The sequence below is a fragment of the Magnolia sinica genome, chromosome 11 (genome assembly GCF_029962835.1).
Source record: "Magnolia sinica isolate HGM2019 chromosome 11, MsV1, whole genome shotgun sequence".
Classification (NCBI taxonomy): Eukaryota; Viridiplantae; Streptophyta; class Magnoliopsida; order Magnoliales; family Magnoliaceae; genus Magnolia; species Magnolia sinica.
In genome coordinates, this window is record NC_080583.1 from 81,004,875 (window position 1) to 81,024,651 (window position 19,777).

At 38.3% G+C, this 19,777-nt stretch overlaps 1 protein-coding gene across 1 annotated transcript in view; it reads right to left on the reverse strand.

Moving 5' to 3' along the window:
- Positions 1-1,307: 1,307 nt before the first annotated feature.
- LOC131219486 (uncharacterized) overlaps positions 1,308-19,777 on the reverse strand; it is a 39,988-nt gene continuing 21,518 nt past the window's right edge. The window contains exons 3-6 of the mRNA XM_058214649.1: positions 8,986-9,070; positions 3,059-3,145; positions 2,557-2,790; positions 1,308-1,812 (exon numbers count right to left, since the gene is read on the reverse strand). Coding sequence (XP_058070632.1) covers positions 1,736-1,812; positions 2,557-2,790; positions 3,059-3,145; positions 8,986-9,070 — 483 coding nt within the window. The 3' untranslated portion in view covers positions 1,308-1,735. The remainder of the gene's footprint in view (positions 1,813-2,556; positions 2,791-3,058; positions 3,146-8,985; positions 9,071-19,777) is intronic.

Below are 19,777 nucleotides of genomic sequence, written 5' to 3' on the forward strand. Positions count from 1 at the left end.
ATCAATATTTTTTCATGCGAAACCCAGGACCATATTTAAAAATTGTCCAGTATGAGTCATCTTTGTCCAAATCGTATCAGTTCCGTTCTGAAATGATAGAAGTCACCAGACAGAAATGGGACTGAAGCTGACTGATTTGGGGTGAAGTAGCGGTTTTCAGTCTCAAAGCGACTCCACTCCAAAACCGCTATCTAATCCATGCCCAGGACCCAACTCTTGAATAGTTAGATCTTTTATTCCTTAGTAGGTGAAACAGTGTGTGGTTCCTACCTTCAACATCTTAAAATGCTATGATCATGTTTAATCAAATAACTTCTTGGGGCACCATGCAAAGATCGTGTTTAATCAAATAATCATCATAGCCATCGAAATCGTTGGCCTTCTATTTCTAGTCAAGCTGTATATGGGTTGGTCAAGATTGTTTCTTGTGGTGATAAATGAAACCAATGGCAATCCAAGCTACTAAATCCTCTCTGTCACCATTTGCCATGACTACATATTCCAATGTTTGATTTGTCAGTAGTAACATTGTAATAATGGCATTTTCAAATTACTTTAATGTCTAATCATCACCAAAATATACTGATGTCACTGTTTGGATTTAAGATTTTGATAGTAATACCATAAACAAAGGGTAATGTATATACATTCCATGTCTCCTTAATACATCTGCATTTGACGGACGATTTTCATTTTTTGGTTTGGTGGCAGTAAAATTGTAATGACTCAATTGACTCACCGTGAGTTGGCATTTTTTGGGTGATTGTTTTAAGAGTAAAATGTTGCATTTATGTCTATGTATCCCAATATTTATTAGTTATAACATATATAAAATATGAGTGTTGGCATATGTGATCCCCTATGTCATTTTGGGTCCTTGGACTGCATATGCTATAGTGGCATATGCAGTTTTTGGACCCGCCATGTTTATGTGATTATGCCATTGCATACTCAGCACGGATGTCATATCTTCCACCCTAATTCTCTCATGTTTCGCCAATAAATACTCAGCCCCATGCACATATGCACTACATTTTCCTGCAGATATGGCAATCAGTGGGCTGGGTTTTGAGCCTAACTGCCTTTGGGCCAGGCTTCAGCTGGAGTGTCAGACCCATTAGTTTGAACTGTGTACAACTACACAAGCTGAATGTGCCATGCTCTCTAGTCTATTATTATTTATTATGAATATTCTTATTAATTTAATTATTAAATATCGAGTTGATTTGATTTAGATCAACATTGAGTGAGTTTTTGGGTTTTTTAAATATGCATACAGAGGCCACAGGCCTATGAACACAAACAAGTCTTGGGAGTAATCTGTCTTTTGTCGTTGTTTTCATTGTTTCATTCTTCCAGAAGAACAATCACACGGTTCTGAAGAAGACACTTGCGCTCAGATGAGTAAAGAACAGAAGGAAGAAATGAAGAAACTTACCATGGAGTTCCCCCAGAGCTCATTTGGACATTTGAAACTTCTTTCTCTTCTCCAAGCACCGGTTTGAGTTAGATTCTGATAGCCCTTCTCTTTTTAATTGGGAGCAGCTGTTTTCTAAACAAATTCCAAGGGAAAAAGAAAAGAAGAGAAAAGAAAAGAAAAAAAAAAAACAGTATCACAGGATTATTAGATCAGAGGCTCTAGACCTTTTGTGATATGTCGTGAGCGCATTCCAATATGGTTTGTTGAAAACAAAAACATGAATAGGAAATACGTCGGAAGATTGGCCTAAGAGCTTTAAAGGTCCCAATGAAGAACCTTCTCGAAACAAACTCCAACAATGATAGGCCCCACTAAGTCTCCAACAGCACAACCTGCAGCAAAGAAGAGTTTGTGATTTAATTAAAATTGGATTTCATAAGTTGAGATTATATTTCTGGAGGATGAATTTTATAACATGCATTGATCAGGAAGGGGCATTCATGGCCAACATGCATTTCAAATAAAAAAAAAGAAGCTTGGATTTTTCTAAAGCCCCAAAATAATCTTTCTGGGTGTGAGATGACCCAAGCACCCTCAATCTGTTTTCTTTTTCTAAATTAGTAGAGTCGTGTGGAGTCACGGCATTGTGGGGCCCACATGGTGTGTGTATGACATCCAAAAAGTCCTAAAGGTGCAGTCCACCATGTTGATTAGATGCTCCAAAAATCTGGCCGATTCAATCATCAAGTAGGCCACAGTGTGGAAAACAGTGTAGACCACCCAAAAGCTCCAAATTCACATGCAGCCCACCTGATGATTGGATGGCCTGAGTTTTGGGTCGTCTAATCCTCATGGTGGGGCACACCTGCTGAACAGGTTGGATGTCATACACACATCCACAATGCTTGACTCCACATTTGCATTTAAAAAACAAGGCGAAGGGCATGGTCATGTCACCTCAAAGGGATCATTCTGGGACTACAGAAAAGTGAAGTCTTTTATTGGGAAGATCAGAAATCTTGAGGATTTTTTTGATAAAAATCCCTAAAAGATAAACACAACATCTGCATTGTACATCTTTCAAAAAATAAAAACGCTGTACAAATTTCCATCCATAATGTATGTGTTATGCTTACCAATCCACTGTCCAGTTGAAGGACGGATGAGGATAGCACCGATTCCGGCTCCAATGGATGCAAAAACCAATGATGCACCGCACCTAATAGTTGCACCAGAGACCTTTCTCCTGAGAAGCTCGAGTTTTTCAGCTTTATCAACCTCTTCCTCGTTCTCATCCACATTCTTAAAACAACGATATATCTCAATTCCAACTTGGACGATCCAAGATGCAGCAACTCCTAACAGATGTCCTGTCAGCAGAAAATGAGATCAGAATAAGTCATGAGAGAACTATAGATTTGAAGGAAGCAACTGGCTACTCAAGCATGGCTTTAAGACTCATCCGAGTCAGGAGCAACTTGGACAAGTTGATTTGGATTCAGCACTACCCAATCTAGTTCAATACCACGAGTCACTCCCAACTCGGGTGAGTCACAACTCGACTCAGACACCAAATGAGTCAATCCAAGCGTAAAAACCATGCATTCAAGGGAATACCAACAAGAGAAGAACGCTAACCTCTGAAAGTCGTCTTGCTGACATTAAAGAAGAATAATGAAGTCGGCATCCCCCTTTCAGCCTTTCGCTTAGCTGATTTAGGAACATCTGCATGTATAGAGTTAAACTGTTAGTTGTTTTTTGAAAATCTAACCCATACAGGCTGTGTTTGGTTACACATTGAATTGCAAACATTCTATTTAATTATGAGGAAATTTCAAAATTATCGATGTTTCCTAGCATTCGTGAGAAGTTTTTACTAACATTAACATCCTAGTATTCATGAGAGGAAGTTTTTACTAAAATTATAGTTGTGTTCCTTGCAAGTGTTCCGAGACTCCTGCAATTTGGAGCTGCAGTGCTGAATATGAATACTAAGGAAATTAGAATTTGGTCACTTCCACTTTTCAGACCAGCATCTGCAATTAAACTTGAAAATGTATCCAAACACACCCTTATTGTAGCAAAGATGAGGAATACGGCAGTTAACTGCATGCTAACAAATGTCGGGTCCAGCAATGATTGTGCCGATTCGAAGGACTGCGGCAAAGGATCACTCTGCAGCTGCAGACTCAAGGACAGTTCTTCTTAACTGTGAGGGTTGATGCAGCGCAGGAGTGGACTCATGATCCATCGAGATAGTTTTATGGCCATTTACTGTGGTCTGAAAAGTCCAAGGCCCCCATATCAATGGCCCATCAGTCTGTGGACTCAACATGAGTGGTCCAGTCATTCATGGGCCCACACTCAAATTTTCTACAGCACCAGTTAATAACTTGTTGCCAAGGTCAATTTTCGAGTGCAAAATGATGTATGACATGAAAATGGTCTTGAAGGAAACCTATTGAGTTGGCTTTCAAGCAAGATCTTGCGATTCAAGTTATGGCTGATTCATGGAGAGGTTGTCTGGTTGTGATAGGATTTACGGATATTTTAGTCATTCTTTAGCGTTGCATTAAAAGAGGTCTCAAGTCGAACTGGCTGGAACATAAGGAACTGTCCACCCCATGGATAACTTCCAACCCCTCCAATTAGGTTGGCCTCTCCATGAAGACCACCTAGTGCAAAAATCAGCCTTATCCACTGATCATGTGGACCAAACCATGAAAACAGTGTGTAACCATTGAGAAATAGCAAATTACAAGTGTGGTCCACTGATGAGTGGATAGGTCATGCGAAGGAATGGGTAGTCAAGGATGCCACAGGAGCTGCAGGGATTATCCTCATAGTCTGGGATTCTTCATTATGGTCCAAAGAGGACAGTTGGGCAGGGGATTTGCTCTTAGTGTGGTTTCTCGAGACGGGGCTTCAAGATTCAAATGGGTGTTTTCTGCAGTTTATGGCCTGAACACTGCCAATCTCAGCGACTCCTTCTGGGTGGAATTGGATTCTGTTGGAGTGAGATGGGGCTTTCATGGTGTGTGGGAGGGGTCAATGTCCCAAGATTCTCGTTCGAGAAATTTTCAGGTGGGGAAATTACTAGCAGCATGGCAGCAATTTTTTTTATTGGAAGCACAGAAGTAATTTGGTGGATTTGCCAATGGGGGGTAAATAGCAGAAGTCAGCCTGTTCTTACCAAGTTGGATCACTTCCTTGTGTCAAATAGCTGGATTGATAGATTCCCCTTATCCAGTCAGCGAGGTCTGCCGAAGCTGATTTTCGACCACTGCCCAACATTTCTTGAGGTAAAGATGGAGGGAGGGCTTGGGTCCAAGGCTATTCAGGTTTGAATTAGCTAGGCTCCAATGGAGAGGTTTAGGGATTTAGTGAAGAGTTGGTGAGATTCTTGCCAGGTTTTGGGATAGCTGGGATTTGTGCTTTTCCTGAAACTGCACTTTTTAAAAGAAGATTGTCCGGTGAAAGAATGAATTTTTTTTCCACAATAGAGAGGCAGTTATGGAAAGGGTTATGGATGACACTTTATTAAAAAGGGGCGACCTTATCGGAGGATGATCGCAGCCGTAGGGGTTCCCTTAAGGTTGAATACAATAATTCTTTGAATGAGCAGGAAATCAAGTGGAAGCAATGGTCGAGAACGACATGGCTAAAGGAGGGAGATAAAAACACAAAGTCCTTTCATGGAATCGCTAGTTCGAGAGGACGCGCTAACAAAATCAAAAGTGCTGTAGAAGATAGGGTTCGTGTAGAAGGGAAACCAGATGCGTGCGATGCTATAGCATCCTACTATAAGGATATTTTATTTGGCCCCAAAGTTGTGAGACCAAGATCAGATAATCTGGAATTTGAGGTGCTGTAGTGGATGAGGTTGCTTCTTTGGAAGGGATATATTGGAGGAAGTTTTTTTTTTAAAAAAAAAAAATCTAGGAGTTTGGTAGGGACAGGTTTCCTATTGCCTTTTTTTTTTTTTCCAGATTTTTTGGGAAATGCTAAGGATGAATGTGTTGGGTTTCATTTGTGAGTTTTTTGTGAAAGGAAAGCTAGCATCGGAATTGGGAGCTTTCTTATATTGCTCTAATTCCAAAGTAGGAGGGAGCCGACTGCATTTCAAGGACTTCCGCCCAATTAGTCTTATTAGCACTCCATACAAGATCCTCGCAAAGATTTTTGCTTTTAGGTTTCGGGCAATTCTTAGGCCAAGTCATCTCTAAGGTGAAGGGAGCTTTTGTGGAGGGAAGGCAGATCTTGGATAGTTCATTGATTGCTAACGAAATCATCAAAATTCGCAGCATAAAGGGGGTAAGAGTGGTGTGGTTTGTAAGCTAGATCTGGAGAAAGCTTATGAGCATGTTGATTGGGTTTTTCTAGATTATATGTTGGGCTGAATGGGTTGTGGGGTTAAATGGAGAAGCTGAATTCTAGAGTGTGTGGGCCCGGCCAAGTCCTTAGTTCTCGTCAACCATGGTGTGCCATAACAGCCTTGACGTAAAGGTGTTATGGGGGCCATTATAGAAAAAATGACCCATAACGGGCTATTATGCTCCCCGTAAAGGCTGCAATAGTCCATTATGGGGCTGATATAGGTTTTTCGGGTTTTTTCTCAATTAAAAAAAATATAAAATAAAAAAATAAAAAAATAAAGAAAGAAAGTAATGGTCGTTATAGCCTGTATCGTAAAGGTAACAGTGGTGACCTTTACGGCCACCGCTACCATTACAGAATGCCTTGTCGTCAACAACTCTCCTAAAGGTTTCTTTAAATCGGCGAGGAGTTTAAGGCAAGGAGACCCACTTTCTCCCTTTCATTTTGTTGTGGTGGCAAAAGCCTTGAGCATAATGCTTTCTAAGGAGGACAACAAAGGTCTATTTTGTGGCTTCAAAGTGGCCACGGGGGATTTTCAAGTGTTGCATCTTCAATTCGTGGATGGCACGATTTTATTATATAAGCCAGATGCTTCCCAAATCCATAATCTTCAAAAAGTGAATTTTTGGTTTGAAATGGTATCGAGTCTCAGTGAACTCACAAAAATCTACAGTGTTGGGTATTAGGTTGCCTAGGGAGGAATTGACTTCTCTTGCTCATGTGTTTGGTTACAAGGTGGAGTCGTTCCCAACCATTTATTTGGGCCTCCCCTTCTGTACTGGGAAGGTGAAAAAGAGCTTGAGGGATCCGACGATTGAAAGATTTGAAAGGAAGTTGTTAGTTTGGAATAGTGGGTTGTTGTCTTTGGGGGCAGAATCATCCGTATTAAAACAGCACTATTGAACCTTCCATTATATTTCATGTCTCTCTTCAAGTGCCCGAAAGAGGTGCTCAACAAACTGGAGAAGTTTAAAAGGGATTTCTTATGGCAAGGTGGGGGAGGCTAAGAAAAAATTAATCTAATGAAAAGGGCCGATGTTTGTAGACCCAAAGAGGATGGGGGGTGGGTATTCCTTGGGGATCTATGAATGGAGCTTTATTAGGGAAGTGGATCTGAAAATTCAAAGGGGGGTCTGGTCTTTAGAAGGAGGTGATATTGGTGGATCAGGTAGGCTGTTGGCCCAATAGTTCCTCCATATATAAAGCGTCAAGAGTGTGGAAACAGATTTTGAGGCTAAAAAAAGTGGTCCTTAGAGGGGTGAACTTTCGTAGTGGGAGATGGGTCAAGGGTAAGATTTTGAAAGGATGTGTGTGGTTTGGTGATCGGTCTTTGCAAGATCAACTCCCAATGCTTGCTCAAGTGGTCATGGATCTCGACATTTCGGTTAACTATTGGTTTTCTATTCATGAGAATCATGGGGTATGAACTCCATTATGTAGAAGGGACCTTCATGAGAAGTTCAAGAATGGTTGGCACTTTTAAATCAGTTGGCAGGGATCTCTATTTCAGAAGGGGTTGATTCGGTGCAGTGGCTAGAGGAGAAATCTGGGAAGTTCTCGATAAAGTCATTCCATACTTTGACTTTAAGTGGTAAGTGGAGGCTCAAGCGGCGGCAAAAAAGTGCATACTCTGTTCCTTTGGTCATATGGAGCTCCCTCTAAGGTGGCAAATTTTGTATGGTTAGTGGAGAAAGGGGGGCCTTTTCATTATCAAATGCTTGCTTGTTGTGTTGGTAACATGAGGAGTCGGTGTGCTATCTCTTTATGCACGGTCCTTTCTCTAGGGAGGTGTGGGCTAGTATTCTCTAGCTTCTCGGTGTCTTATGGGTACCTTTCCAAGGTCTATAGAAGATTTGTCCAAGCATCGGTATGGTGGTGATCAAGGAAGCTTGGGTAGAAAGGAGTGGAGGTTGTTCCTTCTAGTAGGGTTGTAAGCTATTTGGAAGGAAAGAAATTTTAGATGTTCCCGAGATATTTGTGGCAATCCTAAGGAGGTGTTCTTTAGAACAAGATCTTATGTTCTAGAACGGGTGGTGGCTTCTCCTTAGGTAGAGGCATGTAGTTATGGGTTGGAATTTGGGTGGTGTCCTTTGCGTTTTTTCTCTTTTATTCTGTATTCTTTCGGCTTTGCCGTTTTCATCAATAAATTATCATCCTTAAAAATAAAAATAAAAAGAGTGGATATGGCAAATTTTTGCACAAGGTGATCCTTGTGACAGGGCCAACCTATTGGATGGGTAGGATCTGGCACACACATGAAGGTTGGAAGTTATCCACTAGCTAGGTCCATACTTAGTCCAACAGACTTGAAACCTTCATCATCATCATTGTCATCATTGTTATCATCATTTAAGCCTTTTCCCAATTAAATTGGGTCAGCCAGATGAAAGTTGTTCAGCCATTCCACTCTAGTTTTGAATGTTGCATTCTTCATATTCATGATGAAAGTTATGGCATAAGTTTGATGCCGGACGCCAAGCTGATGCAACCCTCCTTTATCTGGCAGGGGACTGGTAGTGAGAGAACAAAACTCCCACAAGTGCAACGTAATACACTATTGCATAGGCTGATTATAATCAAGAGCTATCCAATAGTCTATTACATAGGTCAATTAAAATCAAAGATTCAACAGGCTGACTACATAGGTTGGACTTGAGACCTTCGTTCAATTAAAATAGATGGTTTTGATTGGATTTAATGAATGGCCCAGATTATTGTAGGGATTTATATATGTTTTGTAGATGTCACATGGAAAAAGGATATTAATGAATTGAAATCTCGTTTTTAGTCTTTATTTACACCTGCAACGGTCTTTCCCAGGGTTGGGATGCTCGTTTCCTAGACGTGTCTCATGTAGATCGTGTTATTAGTGACACCTCGCACAACCACGATTTATAGAGATTAGAAATCATCTATCATCGTTTCCTTCCAACCCCTTTCTCCTATGCTTTCTCTATTGAGTCCGCATCACTGGTTTTCGAAGTTACCTTCTAGAAAGAACCATTTTCAACCAAGAAATAAATTACTAATACCGCCATTCTTTCCCAAGTCTCTACACGATCTTTGAAATGAATGAAATTTTACTTGAGTCTAAATCTTTTATATTCTTCATTTTGTAGAATCAGTAGAAAAAGGAAATGCTTTAAATGCATATTCAAATTGTTTCACATTGGAAAAAGGCCAAGTACCTTTAAGAAGCTTCCATGCCATCCGATGGGAAATGTAATGGACAACAAGTCTTTCCAGCACCCGTCTAGTCGTTACAACAGTAGTCTGAAACATTATTTAAAAAAAAAAAAAATTTAAAAATATATAAAAAAATTTTAAAAATTTTTTAAAAAAAAAAGAAAAAAAAAAGAAAAAAAAAGAAGGAAAACTTCAGCTTCACCGACTGCAAAGAATGATACAAAGAACAACCATGTACGTTAATATTAAACAACCTTCGCTTGTGAAAGAGAAATGTGAAGGCCGTATTGCAATTTAAGACATGTTAAACTCCAACATGTCGTCATCAAAAAAAAAAAAAAAAAACAAAACAAAACAAAAACAAAACAAAAACAAAACAAAACAAAACCAAAAAAAAAAAAAAAAACTCCAACATGATACTATATGAAGAAGCTAGAGACAAGCCTTTCCTAGATAAAGAGGGTTGTAAAAAATAGGTGTACCTTGACTAAGACACGACAAGCTTAGATAGAAGGGAACAAAAGCTCCAACATGAACAAAATGATGAAGAGAAAGATAAAGGTGTTGAAAATCGGATACCGCAAATCTATGCTGAAACAAGGTCATTGACTGATAGACAGTGTTGTCGACAGGTTGAAGGATATTGAATATATTCAGGGTTTTTTAACAAAGCTCTGTGGACTGTTTTTGGAGTTTTCAACAGGTCGAAAACTTTGGTTGATAGGTCAATCTGACCGATCGACGCGTCTCGACCGGTCAAATCGAAAGATCGACGGATTGCGTAGTTTTGCGCAATTTATTTCTATTTCCATTTTATCTTAAATATATGGGTGTAATCGAGATTAGAAAGAGGGCTAGGGTTTTTCTCTTGGTGCTTTGAATCAGTAAGGTTTCATATCTTGTAACTTTGTTATTTATAGTATATTATTGCTTTATGTCGTGGTCTTTTCGTGCAAGGGTTTTTCCACGTAAATTCGGAGTGTTCTCTATTGAATTTGCTTGTGCGATTGTGATTATTTTGTTTGATTCCTCTCTGTGTGCTTTTGCAAGTCCTAGCAAATGGAATAAGAAATTTAATTCTTTCATGATGAGTCAGAGGTTTACCAAGAGTGAGTCTGATCATTGTGTCTATTTCAATTAAGTGATGGAAAGTTCATTATCTTCGTATTATATGCTGATGACACGCTTATTGCCAGTCATAGCATGTCTGAGATCGACATACTAAAGGCTCAGCTCTCAGGAACATTTGAAATGAAAGATTTAGGGATTGCAAAGAAGGTTTTTAGCATTGACATATACAGAGACAGGAATATGAGCAGGTTATGGTTATCTCAGGTTGAATACCTTAAGAAGGTATTGGTGAAGTATGGGATGGACAAGACAAAGACGGTCAACATTCCCCACATGGCTCATTTTCAGCTTTCTTCTTAATAGTGTCTTAAAACGGATGAAGAAAAACAGGTTATGTCTTGTGTGCCTTATTTGAGTGATGTTGGCAGCTTGATATATGTCAGGGTCTGTACGAGACTGAATATTTCACATGCGGTGGGTGTTGTTAACAAATACATGTCTAACCCCGGTAAGCAACACTGGGAGGTAGTGAAATGGCTAACTTCGATATATTTAAGGTACGCAAGACTACGTCTTGACATTGACAAATATAGAGTGAAGACGGAGTGTGCACGAGAAGCAATGATTGTAGAGCTATACTGGAGACGAAGTAGAGATGGAGGATCGAACATGGCGTGTTGTAGCATGAAGATTAAAATCATGGTGGAGATTGTTGAAAATCGGATGCCAAATCTATGCTGAAATAGGGGCCATCGACTGATCGACAGGTCAAAGGATATTGAAAATATTCAGTTTTTTTTTTTTTTTTGCAAAACTCTCTGGACTGTTTTTGGAATTTTCAACAAGTTGAAAACTCTGGTTGACAGGTTGACCCAACCGATCGACGTGTCTTGATCGGTCAAATCTATAGATCAACGAATTGTGTAGTCTTGCGCGATTTGTTTCTATTTCTATTTTACCTTAAATATATGGGTGTAATCGGGATTAGGGAGGGGGCTAGATGTGCTTAAGGGTTTGAGAGGGTTTTAGGGCTTTGAATCGGTAAAGTTTCATCCCTTGTAACTTTGTTATTCATAGTGCATTATCACTTTGTACCGTGGTTTTTTCCCGCAAGGGTTTTCCACGTAAATTTGGAGTGTTCTTTGTTGGATATGCTTGTGCGATTGTGATTACTTTGTTTGGTTCCTCTCTATGTGCTTTCGCGAGTCCCAACAAAAGGTAAAAACACATCGGTATAATCTTGGGGTCATATGCAAGGTTTTAAATATTGGCATTGAGGGACTTATTGGCCAGGCCCAAAAAGACATTATACCGGGCGTAGTAAGAAATAGGAAAGTAGAACACCGAAATCCATCATGCTTTTATATTTTTAACATGTATCCAATGATTGATCAGAGTGATCCATGATAAGACCATTGTCTGATGGCTTGACCTGCTAAAAGTCAACCAAATAAGCCCTAATTGAACACAAATCAACCATGATTTGATATATTAGGGATCATTACATTGAAACACAACAAGAAGAAGATGTTTTTTTAAGTGATAGTTTTCCCTTCCAACATCTCCCAAAATGTTTCATTCCGATTCGATTTATCGAATCTCACCCAGATATTGTATTTTGATCTCCAAAATTGTCTAGATCTAGTATAAAATGAGTTTTTGAGCTTCCTCCATGGTTGAAATGAAGAAATAAGTGAAAAAACTAGAGAAGTTGGAAAAAAAAAAAAATTTTGAAATGGCCCTCTATGGTCTATTGGCCAATATCGGCACCGATATGATCTACATCGGCTTGTATAGGTCAACATGGCCCTTTTCATGACATGAAACAGTTCACACTCTGGATCGCATAGGGGGGTGGCCAATACAGTTATGATGCAGTTGAATCATAACCAATTTCCAAAACCCGATCACATGTATGGTCTCCACAATGTAGGTTGTTGTTTTGTATCCATGTTATATCCAAGGTATTCAGTAATAGTAATGTTGGCCATAACGGCCACTTCTATTACCATTATGATATGGGCCACAATGGCTGTATAATAGCCCATAACGAACCGTTACAGGGGCGTAAAGGTCTGCTATGGACCATTTTCCTGTAATGGCCATCACAACCTTGTAATGGTGACCACCATTACCGTTATGCAACGGCTGTTACATAACAGCCGTTACAGAACTATTTTTTAGTACCTTGGTTATACCGGCCATATCATGACCGATCTTCAAAACCACGGTCACATTTACCATCTCGAGAAAGTAAGTGGCTATTCCATATCCTTGTTACAGTTTGTACATTTTCTGTTCTTGTTAATAAAGTTTTTGCTACCAATAAAAAGGAGATATTTATATCCACAAGACTGAAAAGTGGCAAACTATCTTGGATTTTTGGGAGGATAATGAGGTTAGGAAACAGTAATTAAACACGCCAGCATAGTCAGCTCTCTTGAGAACAAGTATTCAGCCATTCACATGCATGCACGTGCACAAAACAGAGAGATAAATTGTACACACGCACGCACATGCTATTGTACAGTTATTGTGCCCCCGAAAAATTCAAATGGATCAGATAATAATAACTTTTCTTGATTCAATTAAATAATCCACAGTCACAACTCAACAATTAAAATGATAAGGAATCATATTAATAGCATCTTTTCAATTTGGCTATTGCCCATCTGCAATCATTCCCACTATCCAGATGGTTTGAATACATGATGGTATGCTTATATCATTCATCTGATAGCCCCATTGTACATGAATCACAGGCTGAAATTTTTCCCAGATGGAACAATCCAAACCCTTCATTTCTTACATACCCAACATGGTGGCATGTTTGGGAGTTTTAGCTCACAATGGGTTATAGCTACACCACAGGGTTTTCACACCCATGGTTAAGTGATCCAGACCATCCATCTGTTTGGCCCAGTAGTAGTGGATGGATAGATTGACCCTAGCCCTTACTCTTAGGTCCAATGAATAATTAGGTCAGGCTTAGTGGAATGCAGGATCACCAATGATTAAATGTAAATGGTTGCATTATCTTTCTTAACTGTCCATCTGCTAGCCAAACAACTGAATGATTTGAGTTTTTTATGAAAAAGATTTTTAAGCAATTTTACACATGATACTTCTTTTACTGGTTTTTATAAAATTATAACATAATTAACTATCATTATTTTCATGTAGACATGTCTCTCGAAACTTCATATTTGAAATAATAGTCGCAGAAAGGTATTTTTCTTCATGGGTTTCAGAAGAGATTTTAATGGATATAGTTAAACATTGTGAGATTGATGCTTATATATGAATACTGACTAATGATCCATTATCAAGGTATCCCGTATTGGTATCGGTTGGCGTAACGGTGCCCTCCGATACCGATACGGTTATGGGGGTGTAACGGCCCGTGACAGTGCAATTTTATTTTTTTGCCAAAAAAAAATGAAAAAATATGGATTAAATTCGGAATATTCTAAGCATTCCAAATATGCATTCATTTATAAATTGGAATATGTTTATGGTGGTGTAACGGTCCACTCTTTGGTGAGAAGTTGCATCGGATTGTCTGATGAATTTATGAACCAAACAACCTGGATTTGACTGCAAAACTCATATATTTAATTTTCTAACTATCTACTATCAATGATAGATATATTAGAATGAATGTAATATGAAAATATCTTACATGTGTAATATATTCGAATTTTTTTTAAAAAAAAAGGCCGAAAATAGTGTGTAAATAGAAAAAAATTATAAAAAAATATAAAATGATAACAACAATCTGTAAAATGGACATTAACATGTTCTACTATAATTAACACATCATATTCTACCATTAAAACAACAAAACATTCAATAAAAAATGATTTTTTGAATTTTAAAAAAAAGGCCGAAAATAGTGCGGAAATAGAAAAAAATTATAAAAAAATATAAAATGACAACAACAATCTATAAAATGCACATTAATATCTTCTACTATGATTAACACATCATATTCTACCATTAAAACAGCAAAACATTGAATAAAAAATGATTTTTCGAATTAAAAAAAAAAGGGGCCGAAAATAGTGCGTAAATAGAAAAAATTATAAAAAAATATAAAATGACAACAACAATCTGTAAAATGGACTTAACATGTTCTACTATAATTAACACATCATATTCTACCATTAAAACAGCAAAACATTCAATAAAAAATGATTTTTTGAATTTTTTTAAAAAAAAGGCCGAAAATATGCATAAATAGAAAAAATATATATAAAATGATAACGACAATCTGTAAAATGGACATTAATATCTTCTATTATGATTAACACATCAGATTCTACCATTCAAACAGCAAAACATTGAATAAATACCTATTTTGAGGAATTTCTGGAAAATGGCCCACGGAGCTTCGAATAAAAAAAAATCCTTAATATAAGTTGTTTTTATTTATAATATCAAGCTAAGAGTGGTCGAAAATAGCAATAGAATGATTTAGGAAGAGTTTGGAAGAAAGAAGTTTTTAAAAAAACTGAAAAAATAGACCTTAAAAAGCCAAAAGAAAAAAAAAAAGATTACTTTTAACCGTTACAGGGCAGTAACGGCCGTTACGGCTACAGAATCGGGGGTGCCCCATTACGACCCCATATCGCGTAACGGCCACTGCCGTTACCAATACGTATCGACTGATACGGCCATATCGTAACGGATACGGGACAACCTGTCCATTATTGGAGGAGTGGTATATTAATTAAGCAGTTTATTCTCGCTCACTATGAACAACATAGAATGTTAGTATTTCATAAAAAGTTGTTATAACAAGTAGGGACGATTGATAATGAATACAAGGAACCCTTCACTTTCATTCATGATCTCTACACCCAGACTTGATCTTCAAATCTAACCGTAGATGCACAACCCATCATACGGTGATTGAATGAAGGAGATTTGTGTAGATCAACTTCCAAACAATGTTCGAAATATCAGTATCACGCAATGTATCGCAACCTTGAGATACAGATGCATATCAGTTATCACACGGGATATATTGTTTGTATCACATAATTTATCGCACTTTTTGGGAAACATCGGGAAAATGGTTGAATTTTTCAATGAAGCTTCAAGAATTATTAAAAAAGACCTTAATATACACTTTTAAATCATAAAATCTCAAAAAAGAAGTGTACATAATAGGTTTCATTTGTGTAAGATCCTAAGCTATGCATTGTTTGATTAAACTAAGGCAACTATATTCAAATATGGTGCATAACACTTATAAATGTATCGAGACATGTATGAAAACACAACCAATGCATTCAAAAGCAAAAGATATAGTAGAATTTAAAAAACATACCTATCAATGATGTAATTGGCTATGGCCTAGACCCACAGAGTAATTCGGTAGCTCGTAATCAATGTCTTCATGGGCCACAAAAGTTTTGGATCAAGCTGATATTTGTGTGATCTCTTCATCCAGGTCTTTGTGACCTTACCAACAAGTTGGATGGTGAATAAAAATTCCGGTGGACCCACGAATTTTTTAGATCAATCTAATCTTTGCGCATTACCTTCATTCAGGTCTATTTGACCTTATCAACGGGTGGATGTAAAATAAACATTATCGATCTACTTAAAGTGGGCCTACGAAAGTTTTTAATGGTGGACGTTCAATCACACAATTGTTTCTTGTGGTGTGGTCCACTCGGATAACACCTTAGTGAGTGTTACTCTAACATGTGGGGCCTACCTTGATGTAGTTTTTGTATATCCACGCCATCTATCTATTTTCCCATCTCATTTTAGGGCATGATCCCAAATCTTAAGAAGATCCAAATCTTAGGTGGACCATACCACTAGAAACAGTGATGAGTGACCATTCAAAACTTTTTATGGGCCACAGAACTTTTGGATCAAGATGATCTTTGTATTTTCCCTTAATCCAGATCTTGTTGACATTATCAACAAGTTGGATTGCAAATAAACAATATGAAAACCTTACGATGGGCCCTTCGGAATTTTTAATGGTGAGACACTCAATCACCACTCTTTCATGTGGTGTGGTCCACCTGAGATTTGGATCTGCATAATTTTCAGGACAAAAACAGATGGACAAGGTGGATGTAACCAAATCATCAAGGTGGGCCCACGATAAGAGTAAATACCATGTCATAGCACACCTAATCTGCCCCCTAAAAAAGGGGCGTTGATTGGGTAAATACCCAAGCACAACTTGGGCTGGACCTTGATAGTAGGGCCCACCTCGATGTATGCATTGTATATCCACATTGTCCATCTATTTTTCCATATTATTTTAGGACATGGTCCCAAAAATGAAGCCAACAAATATTTTAGGTGGACCACACCACAGGACATGATGGTCATTGAACTTCCACCATTACAAGCTTCTCGGCGTCCCCCGTAATGTTTATTGACCATCCAACCTATTGATAAGGTCATACAGATCTAGATGAAAGACAAAATATCACCTTGATGTAAAACTTGTGGCCCACAAAAGGTTTTCAATGGTCATTAACCATCGTTTCCTGTAGCACGGTCCACCTGAAACTTTTATCTTATTTATTTCTGGAACCATGGCCTAAAATAAGCTGAAAAAACATATGAACTGCATGGATATACGATTCATACGTTGAGGTGGGCCCCTCCAGTCAAGGGTCCCACCCACATTGCTGGTTCCAAGGTCTCACCCAAGTTGGGCTCCGCCTTTACCTAGCAAGGGAGGAACGGACCTATCAAGGGTTGTATGGGGCCCACCATATTATACGTGTTTTATCTACGTCGTCCATCCATTTTGACAGGTCATTTTAAGGCATGATCCTAAAAAAGAGGCAGATTGAAGGCTCAAGTGGACCACACCACATTAAACAGTGATGATTGAGATATTTGGAATCCAATCTGTTCAAAACATCATAGGGCTCATCGTGATATTTATTTGGCCATCCAACTTGTTCATAAGGTCGCATAGACCTGAATGCGGGTAAAAAATAAATATCAGCTTGATCCAAAACATTTGTCCCTACCAAAAAGTTATCAATGGTAAGCGTTCAATCTCCACTGCTTGTTATGGTGTGGTAAAATGTCTAGTTTTCGGACTCATGCCTTAAAAATGATCCTCCATAATGAATGGACAGATTGGAAAAAACATATACATCAAGGTGGACCCTACAAAGCCCGTGACAGGACCGTTCGTCTCGAGCTAACGCGACACAACCTGCATCTGTAAAAGGCTTTCAAAGCCATTTTTGAAACAAAAAAGGGTTCCAGAAGGACCGGAACCCAAAAATCTCTCAAAGAACCCCCAAAATCCCTCAATCAAACCTAAATCTCTAGGGGTTTTTGCAGATTTCTTGCCAAAATCTCCTTTGCAATTTGAATCTAGCATTTAGTTGAAAGTAAAAAAAAAAAAAAAAAAAGGAAATCAAGATTTTGTGGAACTTACAATGTACCTCTATGGATCGATCAAGTGGCCCACCAAATTCTACTTCTGATCACACAATCTTCTTCTACAGGTACTGAAATCCCATTTGAATTGAAAGCTTTTCGCTGTTTTTTCTTTTTTCTTTTTCAATTTTTTCGATAATTATGTAAGCCCGACATTGTCTACCCTTTTATCGTTGAAATTAGCGTTGAAATGGTTATTGGCTACGGCAGACCCGTGCGTCTGTGATGGAATCTATAATAAATCTATGAGCCCGAGATAAAATCTACAGATAAATGGATCATCCGCATGTAATATCTATGATATCGCCAAAAATTATGCGATATCGTGTGATATATTGCACAATACATAGAAAGTTGTTTTTAAAAAATAAAAAATTATGAGGGGTTTTCGACGTGTTTCATCTCGTTGGCCAGTGATAATGATAATATCGGCCGATAGTATCGGTATTGCAAACACTGCCCCAAACAACTTTGTGTTTCCCCTTGCGGAGAATAAAAAGGAAGAAAAGAGAAAGAAATTGAAAGAAAATGGGAAGGAACGTGATACCAAATCTTTTACTCAATGATACCATATTCCTCTAGTTAGATTGATAAGGAAAAAGAGAGAGTATTGCAAAACCAAAAAGGGGATGCAAATAGATTAAAGAAAAGAAGAAACAGATTGGGAGAAAGAACCCAACAATCCTCTAACAAAATGCTAAAGACCACGAAGAACCCTCTCTCCAAATCTTCTACTAAACAAAGAAACATCAAACCAAATAAGTTTTATTTTCATAATAATGCATTACACTTCCATAACATAGCCTTTTATAAGCTTAAAATTCAAAAAGACGAAGAAGAAGAAGAAGCACTAATAATAGAAAATTACCAAACTGCCCCTAAATCTTGTCACGACCATATGAACCTTATGTGAATGGGCCATATCTTTTTTTCTTTTTTTTTTTAAGACACAAGGTGTCCCCACCTCTTTTTTGAAGTGAGAATAATCCCTGCAGATACACGCAATCACCCACAACCACGTGTATCGGGTAAAGCCAATGAGGGGAATCAAGCCCTCACCTATAGGGAGCAAACCACCATTCGCCCAAACCTCGTTGGGTGTGAATGGGCCATATCTCACCCAAACTACCTCGAAATTCACAATCTTGGGCTCGTTTGAAAGCGTACTTGATAGGCCATCAGGAGGCACTAATTTTACATCATTCACACATCATTTGGTGCCCACAAAAAACGCAACAAAAATATAAAAGAGAATTTATTAATTAAATCATGATTGAATCTCACCCTAAAAACTAATTAAATAAATAGAACCTATGAAATTGAAGACCATATAATTGATCCCACAGGCCCTACAATTTAAATTGACCGTTGATCCCATCCAATTAATCATTAGACCGTTGATATGGTCCGGATCATCAATCAAGACAATGTGAATGGATGGATTCTTCAAATCTTTGACAATTGGCTTGTGTAGCCATTTTGCATCAATTTCACTCAGCTAAAACCATCATCGAGTTTAAATTAGTGGTTATAATCTCCTATGAAGATCCTCGTTTGTACCGCATCTTCTTCAGCTTCATTGGCAGCTGATAGTGGAGACCTACACACTTGGCGGGCAACCTGCACATAATACAATGTCAAAATATGCGCCATCTTTTCTTTCACTTCTTGGTGGTCCTCCTGTTCTAGACATCGATTATGGTCCCTTTGTCATGGTTAGCTTTTGACCTATGGGCCTTGATTGACATTGAGATGGCACTATGGGGATCATGAATTATTTACTTTACGATCATCGAATCGTCCATACTTGTTGATCCTTCGATCTCCTCTACCATGTCATTCAATGGTTGATCATCCATTTTCATTGGCACTTCCTTCAATTGAGTTGTTGATCAATCAATAGGTGTTTCCATGGATCCATTAAGTAAGCCAATAGTGGATTCCTCTTAACTCGCTACACCTGCTTCAAACATGTAATTCCTCGAAACTCCAGAGACAATGGATTGAACTCCATAGCGCTTTTCTCGTTCAATTAAGGGCTCGAGGTAAGCCCTTTCGCCTCCTTGAATTCTTTTGCAACATCTTCCTTGAACGCTCTAATCTCCTTCTTGAGTTCCCACATTCTCCTCTGCGTCTCTTGAACGTTCACAGTCGTCCCTGACATTTTCGTGCGATAGGAGGCTTTTGAATTACTAAAATGTGGTTGTAATTGTTTGTAACATGGAGAGGGGTGTTGAAAGGAATTGTCATAAGGCATTTGAAGATGGGTATAACTCGAGGTGA